Genomic DNA, 20539 nt, shown 5'->3' on the forward strand with positions numbered 1-20539 from the left:
GTCTGTCAATTAACTTCTTAACAATAGTTGATACTAATTATTGAGTTTCAGCAAACATGGGGGAAGCTAGATAAAATTTTCATTAAAAGTCTGGTTAATTTTAAACGTAGTTCATAAGCTATGGTTGCTAGGTTTTTCTCATAGGAGGTCACTTGATGCAGCATAAAAAAGTTCACATATATTATCTTTAATAAAGTGAACACAACTGAAATACGTTTTTGGGGCTTCATTCAGAAAAAATGCAGCCTTCAAGTGGCTTGAGCTAAGCTGTAGGAACATTTATTTATGAGTTTCTGGGTAAGTTTTATGGGGGTTTTTTGGTCCCACTGTTCTTTCACCTTTTACAAACTTCTTTCAGTACTGAAAAGTTGTTTTCTTTCTCTGCTCTTATGTTTGTGTTTCCTTCTATATCTGTTACTCTGCTGTTTTGAGATAGACTGCTAGAATCTGATGTAGTCAGCATCTGAGGCAGAATTTATAGCAGTTATATTTTGTCCATATGGTTCACTTTCTTTCTGAATAAGCTGAAAAAAACTTAAAATTATGTGTTATTATTTAGTCTGTGCACCCCTGTTTGTATGTGAGTATAAAGCGGTCACATGGAGTAAGTTCTTTGTCATGTCGCTCTTTCTTCTGGTTGGGTAGCGGGGAACAGACGCCTCCTTTTAATTTATCATCCACTGATGCTTTCTTGAAGACTGTTTCTGTCCTAGTTTGGAGAAGCATATTCCAACTTACTATTTCACACAATAGTGGATCCCAGTTTCCAAATGGAGTTTTTACAGCAGTTGCAACCTTGAAGCTCCAACCATATGTGTGGTCCAGGTGATGTCTGCTCCAACACAGATCTGGTTTTCAGTTTCTTCATTGTTTTAATGGCTTTCTGATGACTTGTCTCCAAAGGACCTCATTCTCTGAAATCAAAAGCACTTTATTTTTATTTTTATTTACGAATTAAGTATTTTTATAATTTAGTAAATAAATGGGAGTTTTCTAGTTATTAGCATGTTACATTCTTCCCCTCCTTTCATGTGTGACGGGGCAGATTTAACATCAACTGCTCTGTGGAATCAGAGCAACAGCGTGCTAGTGAAATTAGTGGCTATGGCAAAAATTTGCCATGACTAGTTAAATGCTAGATCACTAATGGAAAAAACAGTTATTTGCCTGGTAGTCCATGTTTAGCCACCCTGAGACCTACATAATTCTGTCACCTGTTAAATGCTGATGGCTTCCCAACCTCAAGTCCTATCAAATGTGACATTCAAGAATGCTCATGTGCTAGGTCCAGACGGTGATCCTGTATACAACCAGGGGTATTTACTACCTTTGACGAGCCTGAAATTTCATGTTGTAGACAGAAGATTCTGAGTGTTGTTTTCTGTGAAAATGAAATTCAGCATTACAGTCCATTTGAAGCCTACATCCTTCCCTGTTAGCTTCACAAAGCATCTGAGAACCCTTCAGAGATTACTGCCGTACCACCCAGGGAATAAAAGCCTGTGTTTGCCATAACCATGTGCTATAATCACATGTCAGGTGCCTGTAGAAACTCCTAAAGATTGGAGCCTAGAGACTGGAGGCTTTCATTTTTTTCTTTTACATTCTCTTGAAACAGTTACCCATGTACCAACATGGCAATTCCCTCTGATTCAGTGGGGCAACGTTGCTGAAATTTAAGACAATTTTTTACAGGGAAAATTAAAAAAAACCAACATTTGGCATCCTCACAGAGAAGAACCTTGCTGATTTTTGTCTTTAAATGGAGAGAGCTGTGCTCCCTTGCTGAACTCTATATTTGTTCCTGCTGAAAGGCTAGAGAGTTATTGAAATTGTTCTCAAAAGCAGAGGTAAATTGATGTCTGATGCAACCATTGGAAGGGCTCCAGACTTTCTAGTTTTCCACGTAATTATCTTTTAATGAAATATTATAATAAAAAAAGAAATTAGTGAATGAAAGGAAATGGATTAACAATGTGAAGCTATTTCGGTTTGTCTGAGGACATTTATCAGACATACTGTTCTGTACTCAGCCAAATAATTGTGTAGGTGGAGCCTGATAAACGTATGAGGAAATGTACATTTTTAAGATGTAATTGATGGGCTGAAAGCATGTACTCAAGCAGCACTTGAAGCAAAGTTTTGTGAGTTTAGAACATCCTCCTGGAAAAGAAGATGGAATTGAAACCAGACTTTTTAGTGAAATGTTTCTTTTTCCCTTTGCACACGTGCAAAGTGGATTGTTGCCATTGAATTGTCCCAAGATAAAATGTTCCACTGTTCTGCCCCCAAAATAAGAAAAAGACACCATTGTTGTGACCATTTTGCTAAGAATATTTTAACTTCCTGTTCCACTTCACAGAACGATCTGGGCTAGAAGGAGCCCCAGGAGGTCTCTTGTTGGGCTACCTGCTCAAAGCAGGTTCAATACTGAATTTAGACAAGGTTGTTTAAGACTTTTTGCAGTCAGGTGTAAATGGGACAACCTGCGTTATGCTTATTTATATTCTAGAGCTGGTTATGGAAAAACATTTTAATACTGAAGAATTTTTGATGGTTTAGTCTTGAACACAAGACTGTAAAGCTAATTATATCTGTGTATTTGTTTACATTTGGTTTTTGGCCTTTACATACTTAAAGATTCCTAACTAGGAATTAATTTAGTTGTGATATTACTTAGGAATAGATACAGCAATAAGACAGTCCCCATTTAAGTTGCTCATTAATTTTAAATGAAATCCTTGCTGTGTCTCCACTGCTCTCTGCTACTTGTTCATACTACAGGTACCTCAGGGTGTCACTGTACGTTCACTGGTTTTGAGAAAGCCTATCCATGTCAGAGCAGTTGGTGTCTTCTTGCAGAGCTTAAGAAATTCCTAGAACGTTAGAGCTTCTGGTTCTTCACTTGGTTAGGTATTTACAGTTCAATTCTAGCACTATCAGTCCTGATACATCAGGCCAAATAGCTTCAATACCCTAATTAATTTATCTAATTTCTAAAATGTAACAGTTACAATTTCTCACTGTCTTTGAGAATTATACTAATGAACTTATAGTCCTAAAATTGCTTGTTTTTTCCAAATCACAGTTGATGTATATTTCTTGTAAAGGCTTTACTATGACCCCTAAAATGTCTTTGGCTTCACTGTAAATATTGCCTAGAAATACGGCTGTTGCCATACTTACTGTTGCCAAAACCTAGTATGATTTGTGCAGGATTGTCAGCACTGAAAGGGATTCAGTTGAATGATGGATTAATTGACTTTTCTTGCTTCGCTTCTACATGTCCTCTGATGCTCTTTAAAACACCTGCTATGAATGCCAAAGTCTGAATGCCAAAATATAGATTAGGATAAATCATGTCTTGCACCTTCATCTGTAATTAATAGATCGTTGATTCTCCCACTGTGCATTATGAATAGTCATTAGACACCCCAAATTACATTTGCCTGCTTGTTAACAGCATATTTTTGCCACCAGGTCTTTAAAAACTTTACATGGAAGACCAGTTTTATGATTTGCATTGTAGCTGATAGGAATACTGGGGCACTGTGATATGTAATGTGACTTGATCACTGAGCAAACTGGTGGCAGAGCCAGGAGTCGAACCAAAATATTTGAATGCAAGCCCTTAGCCCTACATCCCCCTGCTGTGGCTTCTCTCTCCCTCTTTTTTAATAGTCCTAGAGGAATAAAAAGGCCCCATTTTGGGAAAAGATGAGAGAGTGGTTTTGAAAAAAAAAAACAAACCACCCACATAAACAGATATACATCTTTCATCAACCACAAAGGAGTAGGGAAAATTCCAACATCCAGGTGCACAGAGCAAACTCAAATCCGTTATTTCTTTATACTACTGTCTAGATATTCTTGTCAGAAACGAGGCTATTAAGCACTGTCACTTGAGGCAGGCCTGTTCAACATTAAACATTAACTTCCAACTAATTTGTTTAGAAGATTTCAGACAGTGTTTCTCATTAAATTGCCAACCCACCTGGGCTTTCAGCAAAATTTACATTTCTGTTTGATTTTCTGAAAGAGAAATAGATATGAAATAAAGGGGCTGATTGTCTCAATCATATTCAAAAGAAGTAATTTATTAAACCAATACATTTTGGATTTGGAAAGTGGTGTTACTTTCCTGTGACCAAATAATGTATTTATGTAAAGAGAACCAAACAGAAAAACTCTCAAAACGACCTTGGGAGGACCATCATGTTGAGATACATTACAATATTAGGACCTACTTTGCAGTCATAGCTTCAGCTATCTCTAATTGTTATAAATGTATCAATAATGTAATTATATTCCTGACCTATATGTATGTACAGAAGCTACATTGACCTTACATTTTAGAGGCAGCTGTAGGATTTGATTTTATTTCCAGTGAAGCATTAAAAAACTATGAAATTCAGCAGAGGTATGCCTAATGAGGTCTATCCACAAAGCAAAATCACTGTAAGAGGTCATTAGGAGACAGCTACTTTGCTGGCATCCACCTTTTAAACTTGAAAGCCAGTTGGCTTAGATGCTCAGGTTTGTGCCCGTAAGAGAACTGTTGGCTTGTTCACATCGTTTTCCTTTTGCAATGGCAAACTTTTGCCAATGGCAGCAATGACACCAAAGTGAGTCTGAAGTGAGTCCCAGAGCTCTTCTCTAGCAGTTTACTAAACGCCTTCTGCATTAGGACATTTGAGAGAGGCTTTTGGATTTCTAGCCTCTTCAGCTCTCACTTCAGTTTCAGAAAGGTTCCCCTACTCCCCAAATAAAGAGTTTCTGGCATAGAAAAACCTGGTTTCTTCTTTTGTGAACATTGGTGTAAAGGATTTGTGTGGCTTTTCTGCCACGGCCTGTTCTTTGCATGCTCCTTTAATACTCTGATCGTCAACTGGGCTCTAAGGTCTCTGGCTTTCTGAAGAGTGCCTTCTTATTTATAACATCTTTTACTTACCACATGCATTTAGTCTTTTATTCTCAGGCAGGGTTTGTTTTACAAAACACCAGATATTCCTTCTCTCTGGCAATTTTCAACATAATTCTGATGAGGTAGATCTGTCTCAAAGAGTAACAAAATTGTTTAGAAAAGAAGGTATTTCCAAGCAAGTTTGAAATACCCCTTTGACAAAATGACAAAATTACAGGTTGTTAATGTTGCAAGGCTGTGCGTGTGTATAGATGTGTCAGATGTCACTTATCACCTGGGGTCTGCTGATGAGGAGCAGAACTGTGGACAAAGACCCTTGGGTTCAAAGGTTGGTCCAGCCTGGGTGGTTAGCTGGTAAAGCATTTACCAATCGCTGTTACCAAAACCAATCATAGATCTGTCTTTTCTTTGTCCTCTTAGGAAAAAAGCCAGAATTAATTCCTTTTCTGTTCTGCCATGATTTCCACACCCCCCTCCGTGCCCCCCCCCCCCCCCCCCCCCCCCCCCCCCCCCCGAGTATGGCCACAAACTGTTGATTGCTACCGTGAGTTTCAGCATGGTTCCCACACCACCCTCAGTCATTATTGCCATTCTGACTTTGTTCCTCCAATTTATTTATGAGCCAAATGCCTTAATTTTGTAACCCTGTTTAACCTAGGTGTAGCACCCTTTTCCTGTGTGTAAGGTTGTCCTTTCCCATAATGTTTCCACCATCTCTGTTCTGAACTTGCTCTTCCTAGGAGTTGCAGCAGCTGTGTTGCTGAAATGGAAAGGGAAGCAGTAAAAGGAAAAAGTCTGCATTATCAGGAAGTCACAAATAGGGAAGAAAATCTTCAAAACTAAAAATGCATTTCTGAGCAATTTTTTTTTAAGTAGGAGCTTCTTCCCTGGGTTAAAAAAAACCCTACTGTGCCATTACTCAAATTGTGACTATATGTAAACACTAATACTAAAACCATCTTCTGTTATTTTGTTAAAGAGCCTTTCTATTGTCACTGAATCACAATGTGAAGCCAAGACTATATATATGAATAACCTGATTGTTTGCATGCATCAGGGCTAGCACATGCTAGAAAAAGAAAACTATCTGTGTGCTTGGAGTTTTAAGATTGAAATGTTTGTTAACTCATACACACATGCATACTAACATGAGATGGGTAAGGTTTACCAGTGGTGATTAAGGTGTTGCTTTTAATTTTCTTGCTTGCTTACTGTGTGATTTTAAGTCTTTGTACATTGATTTTAATGTTTTGGGTTGTTGGAAAGTTAAAACCATTATGTATAGAAGAGCCCTGAGATCTTCAGGTGAAAGAGATTAAAATGTGTTCCAGCAAGAGAGCACCCGACATCTCACAGCTTTATCATGGATACAACCTATGACGAATCACATTTTTTTTCTACTCATATGATGTTTAGGATGATACATGTTATGACAACTACGAAAACTGCTAAAAGCAGAATTTTACCGTAGAAAAATGAAAAATGTTACCAATTTTACTGCAGATCATATGGGGGGCGGGAGTCCCAAATAAAAAATACACCCCTAATCTGTGTTTCTATAAAGAGCGATAAGTGACTAACTAGTTCTTTCTGTTAAGGCACTGCCCATGAAAAGAAGTAAGGATTAGAGTTAAAGGTTCTTTTAGTATTTTAAAATACTGTACTGCAGTATAAACTCAGCAAGTGCATGGAAAAGATGCAGTTAAATTTTGTGTAGGGAAAAAACACATGAATACACTGGCTATATCTTAAAGCAAAGGTTTTGTAAAGACAGTCTTATTTGTCCCAGTCATTGCATAAAAAGCAAAAATAATACTATGTCTTCATTCTGAAAGAAGAAAGATACACCAGGAAAAAAAAAAAGTAATTAGCCTGAATGGAGTACATCACCTCTGCAAATGTATAAAGTGATGAAAAATTATGCAGGCAGCAATTAGAATTACTTCCCAATCCAGTAATTATGTTCTGATTATTAAATAAATCTTAGAAACATTAATTAATCCAATTTCCCACATCAGTTGTCTTCCCCTTTTCAGATCTCCATCATTTCTCTTTCTAGCTGTTTCAATTTTGCTTTCTATCTGTTCTGCTTTTCCTGTGATTCTCCTGCAAATATCATCTCCTGAGGTTGAGTGAGGGCTCTCATTGCTTATCTTTCTTTCCCTAAAGATTCTCTCAGGAGGCAAAGAATCTTAATTATACGTATAGAAAACATATGTAATAAAATGTGAAATAAGACCTCCCGTTTCCAAAAGAACTTATATAGCAGTTTCTAAGATAAAATACTGTCTCATTTCACTGTATGGACCTGGAATTCTGAAGCCAAATGTGCCACCACTTCTGCTTGCAGCATGTGCTTCCTGCACCCATCTTGGAGAGACTGCTGTGCTTTTGCACATTTATTGGTAGAGTTAAAAACCAGAAAATTGCATCAAAAGTTAATATATTTTGATGGTTCAGCTACACAATACTAATGAACTTCTAGATTTCTTGAAAGAAGGTGGTTATTTTACGTAATCTTAGTCTCATGTTGCTGTAAGGTTCTTCTAAGGTAAACAGTATTGGACTGAGCCAGTTTTACTGAATGGGATATTCTGAGAAAAACACCATAGTTACAACATCTTTACCAGTTAATAGAAGACAAGAGATACTGTTCCTGCCTAAATTAAAAATTTGCATAATTGCATTCCGCCTACTTACATTTTTCAATAAAATACAATAGTTATGTCCTCTCCCAAACTAGAACAGTGTTTTCAGGTGACTAATGTGTGTTACACAATGACAGATACAATTAAATTGATGGAAAATAATTTTCTGTGTATGATATTTATAGTAATGATTTATATTAATGGTTGTTTAAAGTTGCAAAGTGAAATTCTCATGTTAGAAAATACAGAAATTATTGGTGTGACCTATATTGAACCACCTTATAGTATGATACTACTAGTATCCTTTGTCCTCCACAAAACTGCAGATTTGTTCCTCTTGCCACTGTTAAAAATGTATTGTGAGACTACTAACTGATTCTGCAGATTGTTTACAAGGTGAAGCACAGAGATGTATTTGAAACAGAAACTTAAAGTCCAAAGTTTTTTAGGTTGTAGGCATTGCTCAGGGCTGACTCCTCACCTTTTCTGAGGTGATCCAGGAGATTGCATATCCAGGAGAGTTTGTTTTCATGAGTCTGGGCTCTACATGTAAAATGCCTGAAGCCTTCTCAATGATTGATGGCCACTGATACAGATAATAAAAAAATGACTTGCTGAAAATCTGTATATGAAAACATGGTTAGAGGACTAAGGCCTCTGTAGACTATTGAGATAGGTTTCATTCCGAAAATACTGGGGAATGTGGTTGGTTTGGTTTTTTTCTGCATTTGCAGGTAAACCAAGATAAGGTTAAATACACAATTCACCTGAGACCTTTAACCTTCAAAGAAAGGTACTATCTGTAGAAAATAGTGTTACTGCAGGTTTTGCTTGCAGCTATTGGAAAGCTGCTTGGAACTCCAGTAAAACTGAAATGGAGCATGAATAGATGGGCTAGTAAACAGGCTGCAAAGGAGCAGGCTTTACAATGACAGGCAGATGCACTTTCTGTGCTGATACCCACCCCTCACATGAACAAGCAGAGTGGATGTTGTGTGTATGGGGGAAAGAGAAGATGAAGGTATTGCATTTTTTGTATCCTGTTGATGAAAATAGCACAATAAGTATTCCAGATAGCAAGTGGGTACTGCAAACAAGACAAAAAGCAATAGCTGCTGTGTTTAGGATTTCCAGAATAGTAAACAATAGGAAGGACATAAAAGTATCTCGACTCTTTCAGTTTTATCAAATAACCAGTTTTTTTTCAGTCCTAGTGCCAAGAAAAGTTTATTGGGTTTTATTGAATCTGTTCCCATTTATTGCAACCAATGAACATTCTTTACTTGACAAATATTCCTACAAAATTTCTAATAATAAAGAAATCAAAGAATATTATATAAAGCAATTAATAGGAAGTATATTTAAGTAGAACAAAATTTGAGATTACACATACATCTCTAAATCTAAAATGCATAATTCTATCGTTCATATAGAGCAAAGCAAATTTTATTCTATTTGTTCTCTTCTTCCTCCAAATATTCTTGAATATTTTAGATAATACTGAATATGTAAAGGTGGAGTGTTGTTCTTAGCATAGGTAGGAAGAAGCTGACTGTTGGATGGTTGAGATTCAATATTCATACAATGCATTCTTAATTTAGGATTTTTAAAAAATAATCTGGATTTGGGTTGTTTTGTGGGGTTTTGGTTTTTGGGTTGGTTTTTTTGGTGTTTTTTCTTGGGGGGGGGGGGGGGGGGGGGGAGTTAATCACGTATGGGGAAACACTAGTGAAGTGTTTCATTTGATTAACATTGCCTCCATGGTCCATAGGAAATTGTATTGCTGATCAGGTTCTGCTGGTTGAAGTGTATAATCGCTCAGCAGTTTTGAAACTTGCCTCTGTATCTAAAAGACTGACTGAATTTATATATGAAGCTTTATAAAACTATCTTTAAAAATCTTGGCTCTTGTAGTTTTAAAACTCAAGTGGAAATTGTTTTAGTGCTTTTGCAACATACATAATACTTCCATTTTTGGTAGAATATTGTTTTTCATAACATTTTACAATTCAGGTTCCTTTATTGGCTGAACTGTGGAATCAAAATTAATGCATTCGTATATTTAAAAAAACCTTACAGGATCGTTGCACTTTTGGCAATGAAACTGTAGCTTGATGGAGTTGCTGTTTTTGGAATTAGTGACTGTGCATGTCTATTATCTCTTTTTAACAGAGATAAAATTTGATTAAGCTGAAGGAGATTTGGAGGTACTTGCATTTTTCAGAGAGGTACTCATTCCTATTTGGTCCAAGAAAATGAATAATAAAATCACTATGTCGCTTGTCCATCTAGGGGTTAGGTGAAGATTTAGTAGTAATTTCTATAAATCTCTGATGAGTATGATGCTTATACAAATTGAAAGACCTTTTTGTCTGTTATCCTAAAAGCTGCTGATGTGATGCAGAAGGAATGCATACTCTTACTGACTTTTTTTTTCAGATCTGGTTGCTACAAAACCCAGTGTAGGCTTACTATGTTTCATTGGTAGTTTTTTAAAAAGCCTGAAATAAAAAAGTAAAAATAAATTTGTGGGGGCATCTTCTCCAAACTGGTTATGTTCAACTTTGCTCTATGCACCACTTTTTTCAAGATGAAGAAAAGCCAGTGGGAAGCTTGCAGGTGAATTAAAAATAAAACTATTTTTCATAGTTAGAATCTAGTTGATTTGTAAGCAGCTAAATATGCTTACATTGCCACCTTCCCTCTGTTATGTCAAATTCTCATCACCTCCTTGTTTTACTTAATAAGGCAGGCCTGCCATAGGTAATAAGCAAACCCAAAATAATTCTTTCTGATCTTCCAGTAATCTATGCCATGGAGATTTAAGCCAAAGGTACCCTATCTGTGTTTATTAACTCTTAATGAATTATTTTCTCTATCAAATTTGGCCTACAACTTTCTAATAATACCAATTTCTAATTGTTTCACATTTTCAGCTTTGGTTCTGCATGGTGTGAAAGAGAACCTCTTCTTGTCTGTCCTGAACCTTCTATGGGATAGTTTCTTTTGATACAATTTTGTATTAGAAGAAAAGCATCAGTGTTCATACTATCTTGTTATTCATCATCTTGTTACTCCTGATTTTGTAGTCTTGCATTTGGATGGCAGGCCAAGAGACCTAGTCAATTGAGCTGTTTCTTGCACCAAACTTGTTTTACACTTTGGGTCATCTTACTTGTTTTTCTCTTATCCTTTTTTCATTTCTTTTATATCTCTTTTGAAAATGGAAAGAACAGAACTGTACACACTGTTCATTGTAGTATGTCTCATGAGTTAATAAAATCTGTAATTTATGAAAATGCTCTGTCCTCCCTTCCTCTCCTAGTAACTCCTAGACTTCTATTTACTTTCTAAACTAACTTATCTGATGGTTTTATAGTATTATTCTAACCCCAAGATCTTGTTTCTGAATTATGCCAATTTTGAGTCCATCTATTTGAGTATGTTGAACAGCACAGGCCCCAAGGAAATTCTCTTCAAATTTCCCCAAAGAAATTTCTCTTCAAACGGAAATTGCTGGATGAGCAGCTGTAGAATTTGGGATGTGAGAAAGTTAACCAATGCTTTAGTGTGTATGTGTGGCTTGGTTCACATGATTGTGTTTGCATTTTTCACAGGGCAATTTTAATTAAAAAACATTACGTTGATATAAAGCATACAACAAAAATATCTGTTACAGATAAAGCATGCACGATATTCAGTATTGCAACAAAGTAAGCTAGTGATGAGAATAACCTACAGTGAATGTTTTTCCAAAATAAGTCTTGCATTTTTTCTTAATAGCAAGAATCTCCCCCTCCTCTCCCAAACAGAAACAGCTTAGTAGTAGGAAAAACTGGTATTGCTGAATGAAAAATGGCAGCAGGAATGCACTTGAGACTTTTGGTTTGCAACTAGTTTAACAAATGGGAAAATATAAAGAGGTTAAGCAGTAGGAGTGATGAAAGATCTGTTGAATTCACTTTATCTGGAAAGATTAATAGTATAGAATCAGGAGCCCTACATTTTGAATTAATTAGATGAAAAGTGATTGATCTTCAAATACTAATTCGGTGAAAATATCACTATATTCAAAGAAAGAGGCAAACAGATATAAAGATCCTCTCCGCTCTTTTGAGATTGAGAAAGAACACCTGTTGATATGATTCAACATTATATGAAGGAATATTGGATACGAGATGAAGATGTTGCTAACAGACTGGGAATCTAAATGTTTAAATTTTTGTGGTGTGAAAAACACGAAGAAAAGATTGTGTTTCTCGCTCCTCTACCCATCAAAAAGCCCTGTATTGATCACTTGGAAGTGCTGGCAGGTCTCAAAACTAAGTTTTGGGGGTTTTTTTGCTTTTTAAAAATAATTTTCTCTTCTCCATTTTTTGAATAGTTTGCCGCCTCCTTCTCTATAGATACTTCTTTTGATTTTCAAGCTGGGACTAGTGATGTTTTTCCATATTGCATGAGAATTTCAGAATAAGCCCCATCACAAGCTGCCTTCTCCTCATAGATCAATTCCTTGTGTGCTTTTCTTATTATCTCTTTGCCCCTTGCCCCCATTTGATGGTTGATTTAAGTTTTTAACTCAGCCTTAAAATGCCTGTGCCTCCTCCACTTTCACAGACTTAATCTTCCTTTATGGTTGGAGTCCACGTGGGTTTTATCGTTGTATTTTTCTTGTAACCTTTCCACAAAGAGAGATTTTGTACCACTGTAAGGTCTTATGTTGTTCTAATTGATGTGGCTGACTTGATAATATCCCAAGGTTCAGGGTCATGTGGTGCTAAGAACATTGCAGAAACGTGCGGTAATAACAAAGACAGTTTCTGTTGCCATTATTACAGCCTTTTGACAGTGGGTCTCCCACATTAGATTCTGAGGTTGCATGTCACTTCTATTTATTGACTTATATGACATTCTTTATTGCTGTACAAGCTTATCTTAAAATAGGATTTTTTTTATAGTCTTTATGTAATTGTGAAGATCACAGGCTCAATAATAGGATGATGTTTAATTAAGATAATTAGTGAACTTGAGCAAAACTTTCTTGGATAGTTTTTGAGAGCTACTTCTGTGATCCATCTGGCCCACCTAGATCATTAAGTCATCATTGATCATTTTTAGAATAGTTGTCTGCTAGAGGTTGGGACATTGAAGTTTGTGCTGTAATGAATACTTACTCCCAATTACTGACTTCCCTTTGTGGGGCCAAGGCAGTTATACAGTGTCACTAGAGTCCTGTGTAAGCCCAACTGATCTGAATTTTAGGGAAGAGTGCAGTATTCCTGATAGTATACTTTTAAAAATTCTTTTTCTCTCCAGCTACTGATGTAAGATTCCATATGTAGGAAGTCTTCAGAAAATAAATCAAGAGTTAATGCTACCTGGGCCTACCGATAACAGCTGCTGATTGGCTGAAGCCACATGTATGTGATACATATGTTCAAGGAAAAGAGTTCATTATGTTCTTGTGTGTCTCTAGGAATCCGGAAAGACCGCAGAGGTGGGCGAGTGATGAAACAAAAATGTCAAAGAGAGGAGCAGGATTCCAGGAACGGGGAAGCTTCTTCTACGGAGCTGAGAGCTCCCACCCTTTGGACAAGTCCACTGGTGGTTAAACATAAGAAGAGCAGCCCAGCCCTCTCCCTGACAGCAGAACAGATGGTCAGTGCCTTGCTGGAAGCTGAGCCACCCATAGTTTATTCTGAATATGACCCAAATAGACCATTCAATGAAGCCTCTATGATGACCCTGTTGACGAACCTTGCAGACAGAGAATTAGTGCACATGATCAACTGGGCAAAGAGAGTTCCAGGTAAGGAAAAAAACCCAAACCCAATGGACTATAGAAACCTTTATGTGGCAAACGAATAGAAAAAAGACACACTAGTTTTCACACTACATGTTCTGATTCATGCAAATTATTCAAGTATAGATACATAAAATATCACAAATTTTATGCTAAATTAGTTGATAAAAACCCTATAATGTAATGTAAGCGACTTTTGAAGAAAGATTTATTTAAGAGAAGATATTTCCCCACAGTATAGAATGTTGGGCAGTTTTCTGATTGCAAATCCCTTTTTTCAGATAAACCCCAGCAAATTTAAAGGTAAAAACAGATTACTAAAAGCCAAATCTGACCAATTGGTTCTAATAAATTTATGTTACTTATTTAGATCTCTCTTGAAAGAAAAGTTTACTCTCATGTCTGTAAAGTAAGCCATAAATTCAGAATCACTACTAAATCCCTAAGTATTAGTATTATTTATTTGATTGGCAGTTTATCTTTTTGAGCATGAATTACAGATATTCCATGAATTCTGGGTCTGAAAAAGAGAGAGAATAGCAATTTTTGTATGAAAATTTTGTCCTGCTGGAATTAGATGTTTCTATATTCATCATTTTGGTGCATAATGGTTGGTGAGCTATGACTCATCTTTCCTAGAAGGGAATTACAGAATTGTGGGAAGTATGTAACATTTTTGGTTGAATGTATGTTACACATTCATTGATGTCGTTTAATTAATTTATGTCAATGAAAGGAGATAGTAGCTTTGTAATTAAAGTCCATCTTCTTTTAAATTTCAGTCTACAAGACTACTTTTCGTAAGTTAAAATGTTAATGTTTATTAGAAATTTATTGCACGTGCTGTACTTTTAGCTTTGTAAAAATACCAGCATACATGGTAATTTGTACTTTATGATTCACTGGGATTCTGAGCTCTAAGTTCCTACTGTAGCCTTTTGTTTAATTAAAATTATGTAGCTGCTTTATGAAGGGATGTTAGAGAACAGCACCGCAACTCTCACATAGTACATTACCTCAACGTTACACTCAGGTTATGCCATTTTTCTGTTTTCCTCCATTTAAACTTGGAAAGACTCTTCCTGGTAAATCAATAACCCATAAAATCTGACTCTTTCCCAGTCCTCATGGGTTCCCTTTTTACCACTTTTCACATGCCACTTTGTGGGCTCCAGCTATGATCGATGACAACCTCTGTGTGTTTCATTTCTCATCGTATCTTCTAAGAAATCACCTGAGAATTTTATTCTTGACAAAGTCACAGTGGTTAAGGCCTGATCCACAGTCTGTTCAAGTCAAGGGCAGGTTCTCCTGTTAATTTAGGTATGCTTTGGATCATGCTTTTACAAAATGCTTTTGAAAGATGAGCATATATTTACAGTGTTAAAGCTATTCACTATCAAAACAGCTAAATTCAAATGACTTTTCTATTGGTTTCAGAAATAAAATTAGTCTAAATCTGTTAAAATCCATTGATCTACATTCAACATGGATATACCGCATTTTGAATTCATTATGTTGTCCAACTGGAAAAAAATTGTCTTCTGTGACATTAGATTTTGATAGTTAACATAATTAATGAAAATGTTATTAAACACAAAACAATACTGTTAAGGAAACTTGAATATGTTTTTTATTCAGAAATCTATCTAAAACAGCTTGTCACAAGATGATTACATCTGATGATCAAAAAACTGCCTGGTTTACCAAATATGTCTTTTATTTCCTAAGCAAGGTTCTGAAATTGGAGAATCAAATTTATAAGGTTATCAACTATTTATGTATATCCAATGTATTCTACATTTAATAAATGTGCCTGTTAATTGTCAAAATAGCTCCTAAGGAGAAACTAAACCAAATGACTCTATGTATGTACATTAGTAAGTACTCTAACATGCGACGTTTGATATAAAACTGGCAAACTTTGGTTAAAAAACCTCCCCAAACTTCCTTCCCAATTATAGTTCATCTATTAGGCACTGTGCAAATAATCATACCAAAGGAAGGTCCTGAAGCAGGAGAAACAGAATATGAATAGTCTGGGGATTCTGAAAGTGCTGGATACTTAGCTGGTTCTTGGTGCTGTGGGTTGGAGGATGGTATGCATGATCAAAAGTAGAAATTAATTTAGAAAGTTGGTTTAAAAGAATTCAGGCTCAAATGTTTACCTGCTTCTAAAATTGGGTCTTCTGAGAGTAGGAATTTGGGAGCTAGGTGCTTAAATGTGGTTTGGGTTTTGTTCTGGGTTTTTTTATCTCTCATTTGGTCCCTAGAAAAAGTGGAGTGTTCTTAGTTGCTGATATTAAATCTTAGAAGTACTGATCACCTTTCAAAGATATGGCCTTTGCTTGGACTGTTTTTCTAAGTTTCCTTCTGCTGGAATGTACTGGCAATAAATGTAAATTAAGAGAAATATATCTGGCAATATAAGTCGTATTTTCACCTCCATGGTATGTTGCCTTTGAATACTCCATTGTTACTAGGAATTATGCAATACTGCTTAATTAGAGAGGATTTTCATATACTTTATACATAAACAGAATAACTGAATAACCTTTTTTCTGTCAGGTAAAGTATTCTATACAATAAAATTGTGGGATTTCACTCAGTTATTTTCTCAGCTAATCTACTAAGGTTTCAAGTTTCAAAATGAAGGGTAAAAACATTTTTTTCTAAAAAACTAATGTGCTTTTTACCAGTAGAAAAAAAACAGTTGCAGGAAACAGCCTCTCCTATGCACACCTCTCAAGCCTTGGAAGCATCACACAAGTTCTTTTAGCTAAATGCAGCACTTAGCTGATGGAAAGCAAGAAGCAAAGTCAATAAAAATGGCTAGGTTGAAAGCATATTTGTTGGGGAAGGAAAAAACCTGGTATTAACAGAGCAGAAATGCAATGAAGATACAATTTACAGATACGTGTAAGGACTTTCAGAGACATGTTTGGATTTTATTTTGCTGTGCAGGCTTTAAAGAAGGGGGAGTGTGTCAAAGTAACTAGTAAAGATACTGTTTTGGTCAGCCAGTCTTTCTGATGATGTAAATAAGTGGGCATGGAAGAAGAAACAGCTAATTAGAAGATGTACTAGATAGAAGTGAATCTATTCTACAAAAAGGAGTAATGAAAATTAATTTATGACGGACTGTGTAGTATAATGTAGGCAGAGATCTGTTATAAAGACACACTGAAGACAACGTCCAAAATGAGGCATCTTTGCAGACATGTCCTGATTGGGAAGGTGGCAGCTGGTCTAAATGTTTAAGGCATTTTTTTCAGCATTAGTTCAAGCTTGCTTAAATTGACTCTGCAATCTTGGTGGTGTAACAAATTGCTGGGGAAAAGAGAAATTGTGGCAGCTTCCTGTGCATAACCTTATAAAATGATCTTCAATATTTAAGTATGACATGATGGTTAACTGAGGTCATAACAAACTTCTCCCATGACAATGCAATTCATAATATGTCAAGGGCCTAAAAGCTTGTTTTAATTTTCCTTTGAAACCTTGGCCACAGACATAAGTGGGTTTGCCAGATTACATGAACAAAAATCTTGCACAGTGTCTTATGACATATACAAATAATTCAGGATGCCCCACAGGGATTGTTCTTTACATGACCTAATGGGGATTTTGGCTTAAGTCCTCCCAGATGGCCTCTGTGAAATACCAGTGGTGCCTTCTGATCACCCCAGCCAGCTGGAATAGCAAGTAGATGCACAAGGTGCGTGCTAACAGATTGTGATGGGCTAGACATGTAAATTGAGCCTTTTACCATTTAATTGGGATAAATTACAAAAAAATCACATGTAAGCAAGGTATCAGCATAGATTAATAAATGTTCTGCTCATTTCTGAATCACATATTTCTGAAAGATAGTTTTCCATTTTCTTCTTGGTTTACATAACATCTTGCAGATATAGTACCACCTTCAGTCTCGTAGGATGAAGTTTTATAGTTTAGAGGGTTTTCATGATGCAATAAGCAAAACCATTACTTAGCTTTTCTAAGAAATGCAGATATGTCAGAGGAATTAGCTTACTGTATTTCAGCATTTGTATACTGTGTGTATCATTTAATATCTATATTTGGAGCACTGTATTCTCTAAAGGAAGGCGGTATTTTCAATGTAATTATCAATATTTTTTTGTGTGTCTGAAGAAGCTCTTGAAATGGTAAGAATCATTACAAGCTTATACAGTAGGCTCATGGTAAAGGGTGTAGCTTTAAGGAAATTCTGTTGCAAGGGTGAAATCTTTGGCACTGCTGCTACAATCTTGTATAACTATTTACTACAAGTACAGTAGCTGTACAACTTAATAGCCCTAAAATGGTACGTTGGGCATACAAGCTTTGAAGTTTTGAGATGATTCACGGTGCTGTGCTTATTTTATGGCTTCATGAACCGAGGAGATAAACATTTTGGCACAGTTATTTTTTTTATTTCAAAGCCACAGAAGTTGCTATTTTCTTAAGATATTGTTTTCCTATTTGACCTTCTAAACTGCTCTGTTTGTTAAATTAGGAACAGTGTGTAAAGACGCCAACAATAGCCACAATTTTACACTGCACTTCAGAGACTCTAAACCTTGGAAAAAAAAAAAGTCAGCTTGCAGGAGAAGGAAAGAAGTCTTATACAAGAGCGGTGCATGTTACTAACCCTTTAGGTGCCAAACAGTTTACAGAGCTTCTGAGCTTCTGAGTGTAGTGATCCCTTTGGCAATAATTTACACTTGGCTTAAAAAAACCCGAATGGTTTGCAATTCCTGTAATAATTTTTGATAAACCTTTCAAAATATCTGCTTTATAGTCTCTTCTCCTTTGACCAATGGGATTGCTGTGAATTTTTGTAAAATGTTATAAAAACCCCCACCCTTCCACTTATCAGTTTAATCTGTTGAAGCGATACTCTAACTTCTCCCTTGACTTAGTAGGGGAAAAACAGGGAAAGCAAAAAGATCTGTAACCAAATGAGAAATGATAACAAGCATCTGGATCTTAATTTATGGCTGCTTTTTGTTAATTTAAATTCTGTGAATTTTGAATTTATTACCATGTAAGAGATAAGTCCTTACAGTGGAATAAGGTAATCACCATTTGAATTTGAACATCAGACTGAGAAGTATCGTGCAATTGCATGATTATGCAGGTCAGCAAAGCTAAAAATATTTGATTTGAAATAAAAGCTTTCCATCCCTGTGGTTTCTTAGTCTGGGAAACATCTTTAGACTTTCATCTCTATATTGTGTAAAACCAAACAAACCCCTTCTTTCCATCCTCCTCCCCAAGCTTCTGGGTGCTGTATGAGACAGACCCACTCTTGCAAGTAGCTTTTATTTTTATAATCTATAGAATTGTCTTTTAGTGCTTTTGAAACACAGTGAGGTATATTTTCTCCTGCAGAGGAATTTAAATGAAAGAAAAGGATGAGACCATGTGACTTAATGGTCTGAAAGTGAGAGACTGAGGGGAAGACACTGATTCTAAAGGACAGGGTTATATACACTGGAAGCTTGTGTCAGACGAGGAAAAGCCAAAGCCAAGAAGGAACAGTGAAGTGGAAGTGTTCAGAAAGGAACATAAACTTTGGCTGCAGGTGTCTATGAGAACAAAAATAGAGAGTGCTTTCACTAGCTGAAGACTGGGAAAACATTACAGCAGGAGAAAAAAGGATCAACATCTGAATAACAACTGTGATAGTGCAAATGTAAAGAGGTATCCTAATGCAATGGTTTCCATACTCTAGGTTGTTCCTAGAATTTGGGATATGGAAGGGGAGATAAATGCATCAGAACTCTAGGGTTAGCAAGTTGACCAGCATCAAGGAGGCTCCAACTGGGACAAAAAGTAGAGAGCACATTGAAGAGGTCCAGAGGAAGAAGATACTGGGAATTTTTTGTTTTGGTTTGGTTAAAAGGAATGTAGCTAACAACATCCTTCATAACATTTGTTTAGTGAATCAGTAATTGTTGGAAAACCCCAGTATTTCTTTTTAAATGCTATAGTATTTGTTTTCCCAGAGATGTCTTACTTCCCTTTGTTTGTGGAAATGAACAGTTTGAAAAATGATTCAAATAGGCATCCATTTATTAGATCAGCACAGTAATTACAGTAATCTACTCCACATGATGTTTTCAAAAAACAGCCTTCTTCAGAATGATGAACCTCAAATACATCTCTCCATCTAAATATCCCTGAACAGAGTATGTGCTGAAATTTAAATTTAAATCTAAGACAAATTTACCATGTAAATATCTGTTTCTAGAAGTATCCACATGTCTAAATACATTTATTAAGATTATGGAACTACTCCACATATGTAAAGTTCCTTATGTACACAATGGTTTTAAAATCAAGACCCAAAGTGCTATTACAAGGTCTATTCTGTTCAGAACTTTCCAGAGATAGAAATATTTTAATTCCAAAATTTTGAATTTTGGGGCTTCCCAACCACGTATGTCAAAGAACAAACATCATCACTAACAAAATTTGACTTACTGTAAGTAATATTTTTTACGTATTTGTAATATAGTGGCAGATGAGTAATAACACCCAACAAGAACTACTTACATATTTGAGCTTATTGGGCATTCAATAACATCCAAGTTTATTTGATAATAAATGTTTGAAGATGAAATTGTATTGGTCTTTGGAAACAAAGAGGCAAAAATGAGCAGCCACAGTAATAATTTTTATAGTTTTAGCCAAAATGTAAGGAAATAAAATACTTAAACTGTAATATTCTATTTCTAAAATAAATGATCCTTTTATAAAAAAATTTCCTGCTATTTTTCTTTAGCTGATAAGTAATTTACACTCTTGGATGAACATGTCTGTCTTAGAGTCTTCAGCTATGCTGAACCCTGGAGCTTTCCAAGAAACGCTCGTTAATTTCTACTCTAAGTAAACAGTAAGTAATGATCCCTCCTGATTAATTTATTTCTTAAAATAATTTACAAAAAGAATATGCGATTGTTGGAAAGCACTGATGCGATATGTATGTGCATGCGCACATATCCATTGTTCCCTGTTCACATAACTCACATAAATTGGCCCTTTTTACTTGATGTTTAATAACTTCAGCCTACTTCTTTTAGTCTCTCTCCAGTACTACATCTCTGAGCACAATCAGCTGTAATTCCAGTTTAGAGGTTATTTTAATATCAGCTG

The 20539-nt window shown here is 35.9% G+C and overlaps 1 protein-coding gene across 5 annotated transcripts in view; it reads left to right on the top strand.

Moving 5' to 3' along the window:
• ESR1 (estrogen receptor 1) overlaps positions 1 to 20539 on the top strand; it is a 207075-nt gene that overhangs the window by 130013 nt on the left and 56523 nt on the right. For all 5 annotated transcript variants that reach the window (XR_013928513.1, XM_080389694.1, XM_080389696.1 and 2 more), the window contains one exon: positions 13049 to 13381. Coding sequence is in view for 4 of the 5 variants with exons in the window: in XM_080389694.1 (XP_080245820.1) it covers positions 13049 to 13381 (333 nt within the window). In the remaining variant the exon portion in view is untranslated. The remainder of the gene's footprint in view (positions 1 to 13048; positions 13382 to 20539) is intronic.

The sequence above is a fragment of the Falco punctatus genome, assembly GCF_963210335.1.
Source record: "Falco punctatus genome assembly, chromosome: 5".
Taxonomy (NCBI): Eukaryota; Metazoa; Chordata; class Aves; order Falconiformes; family Falconidae; genus Falco; species Falco punctatus.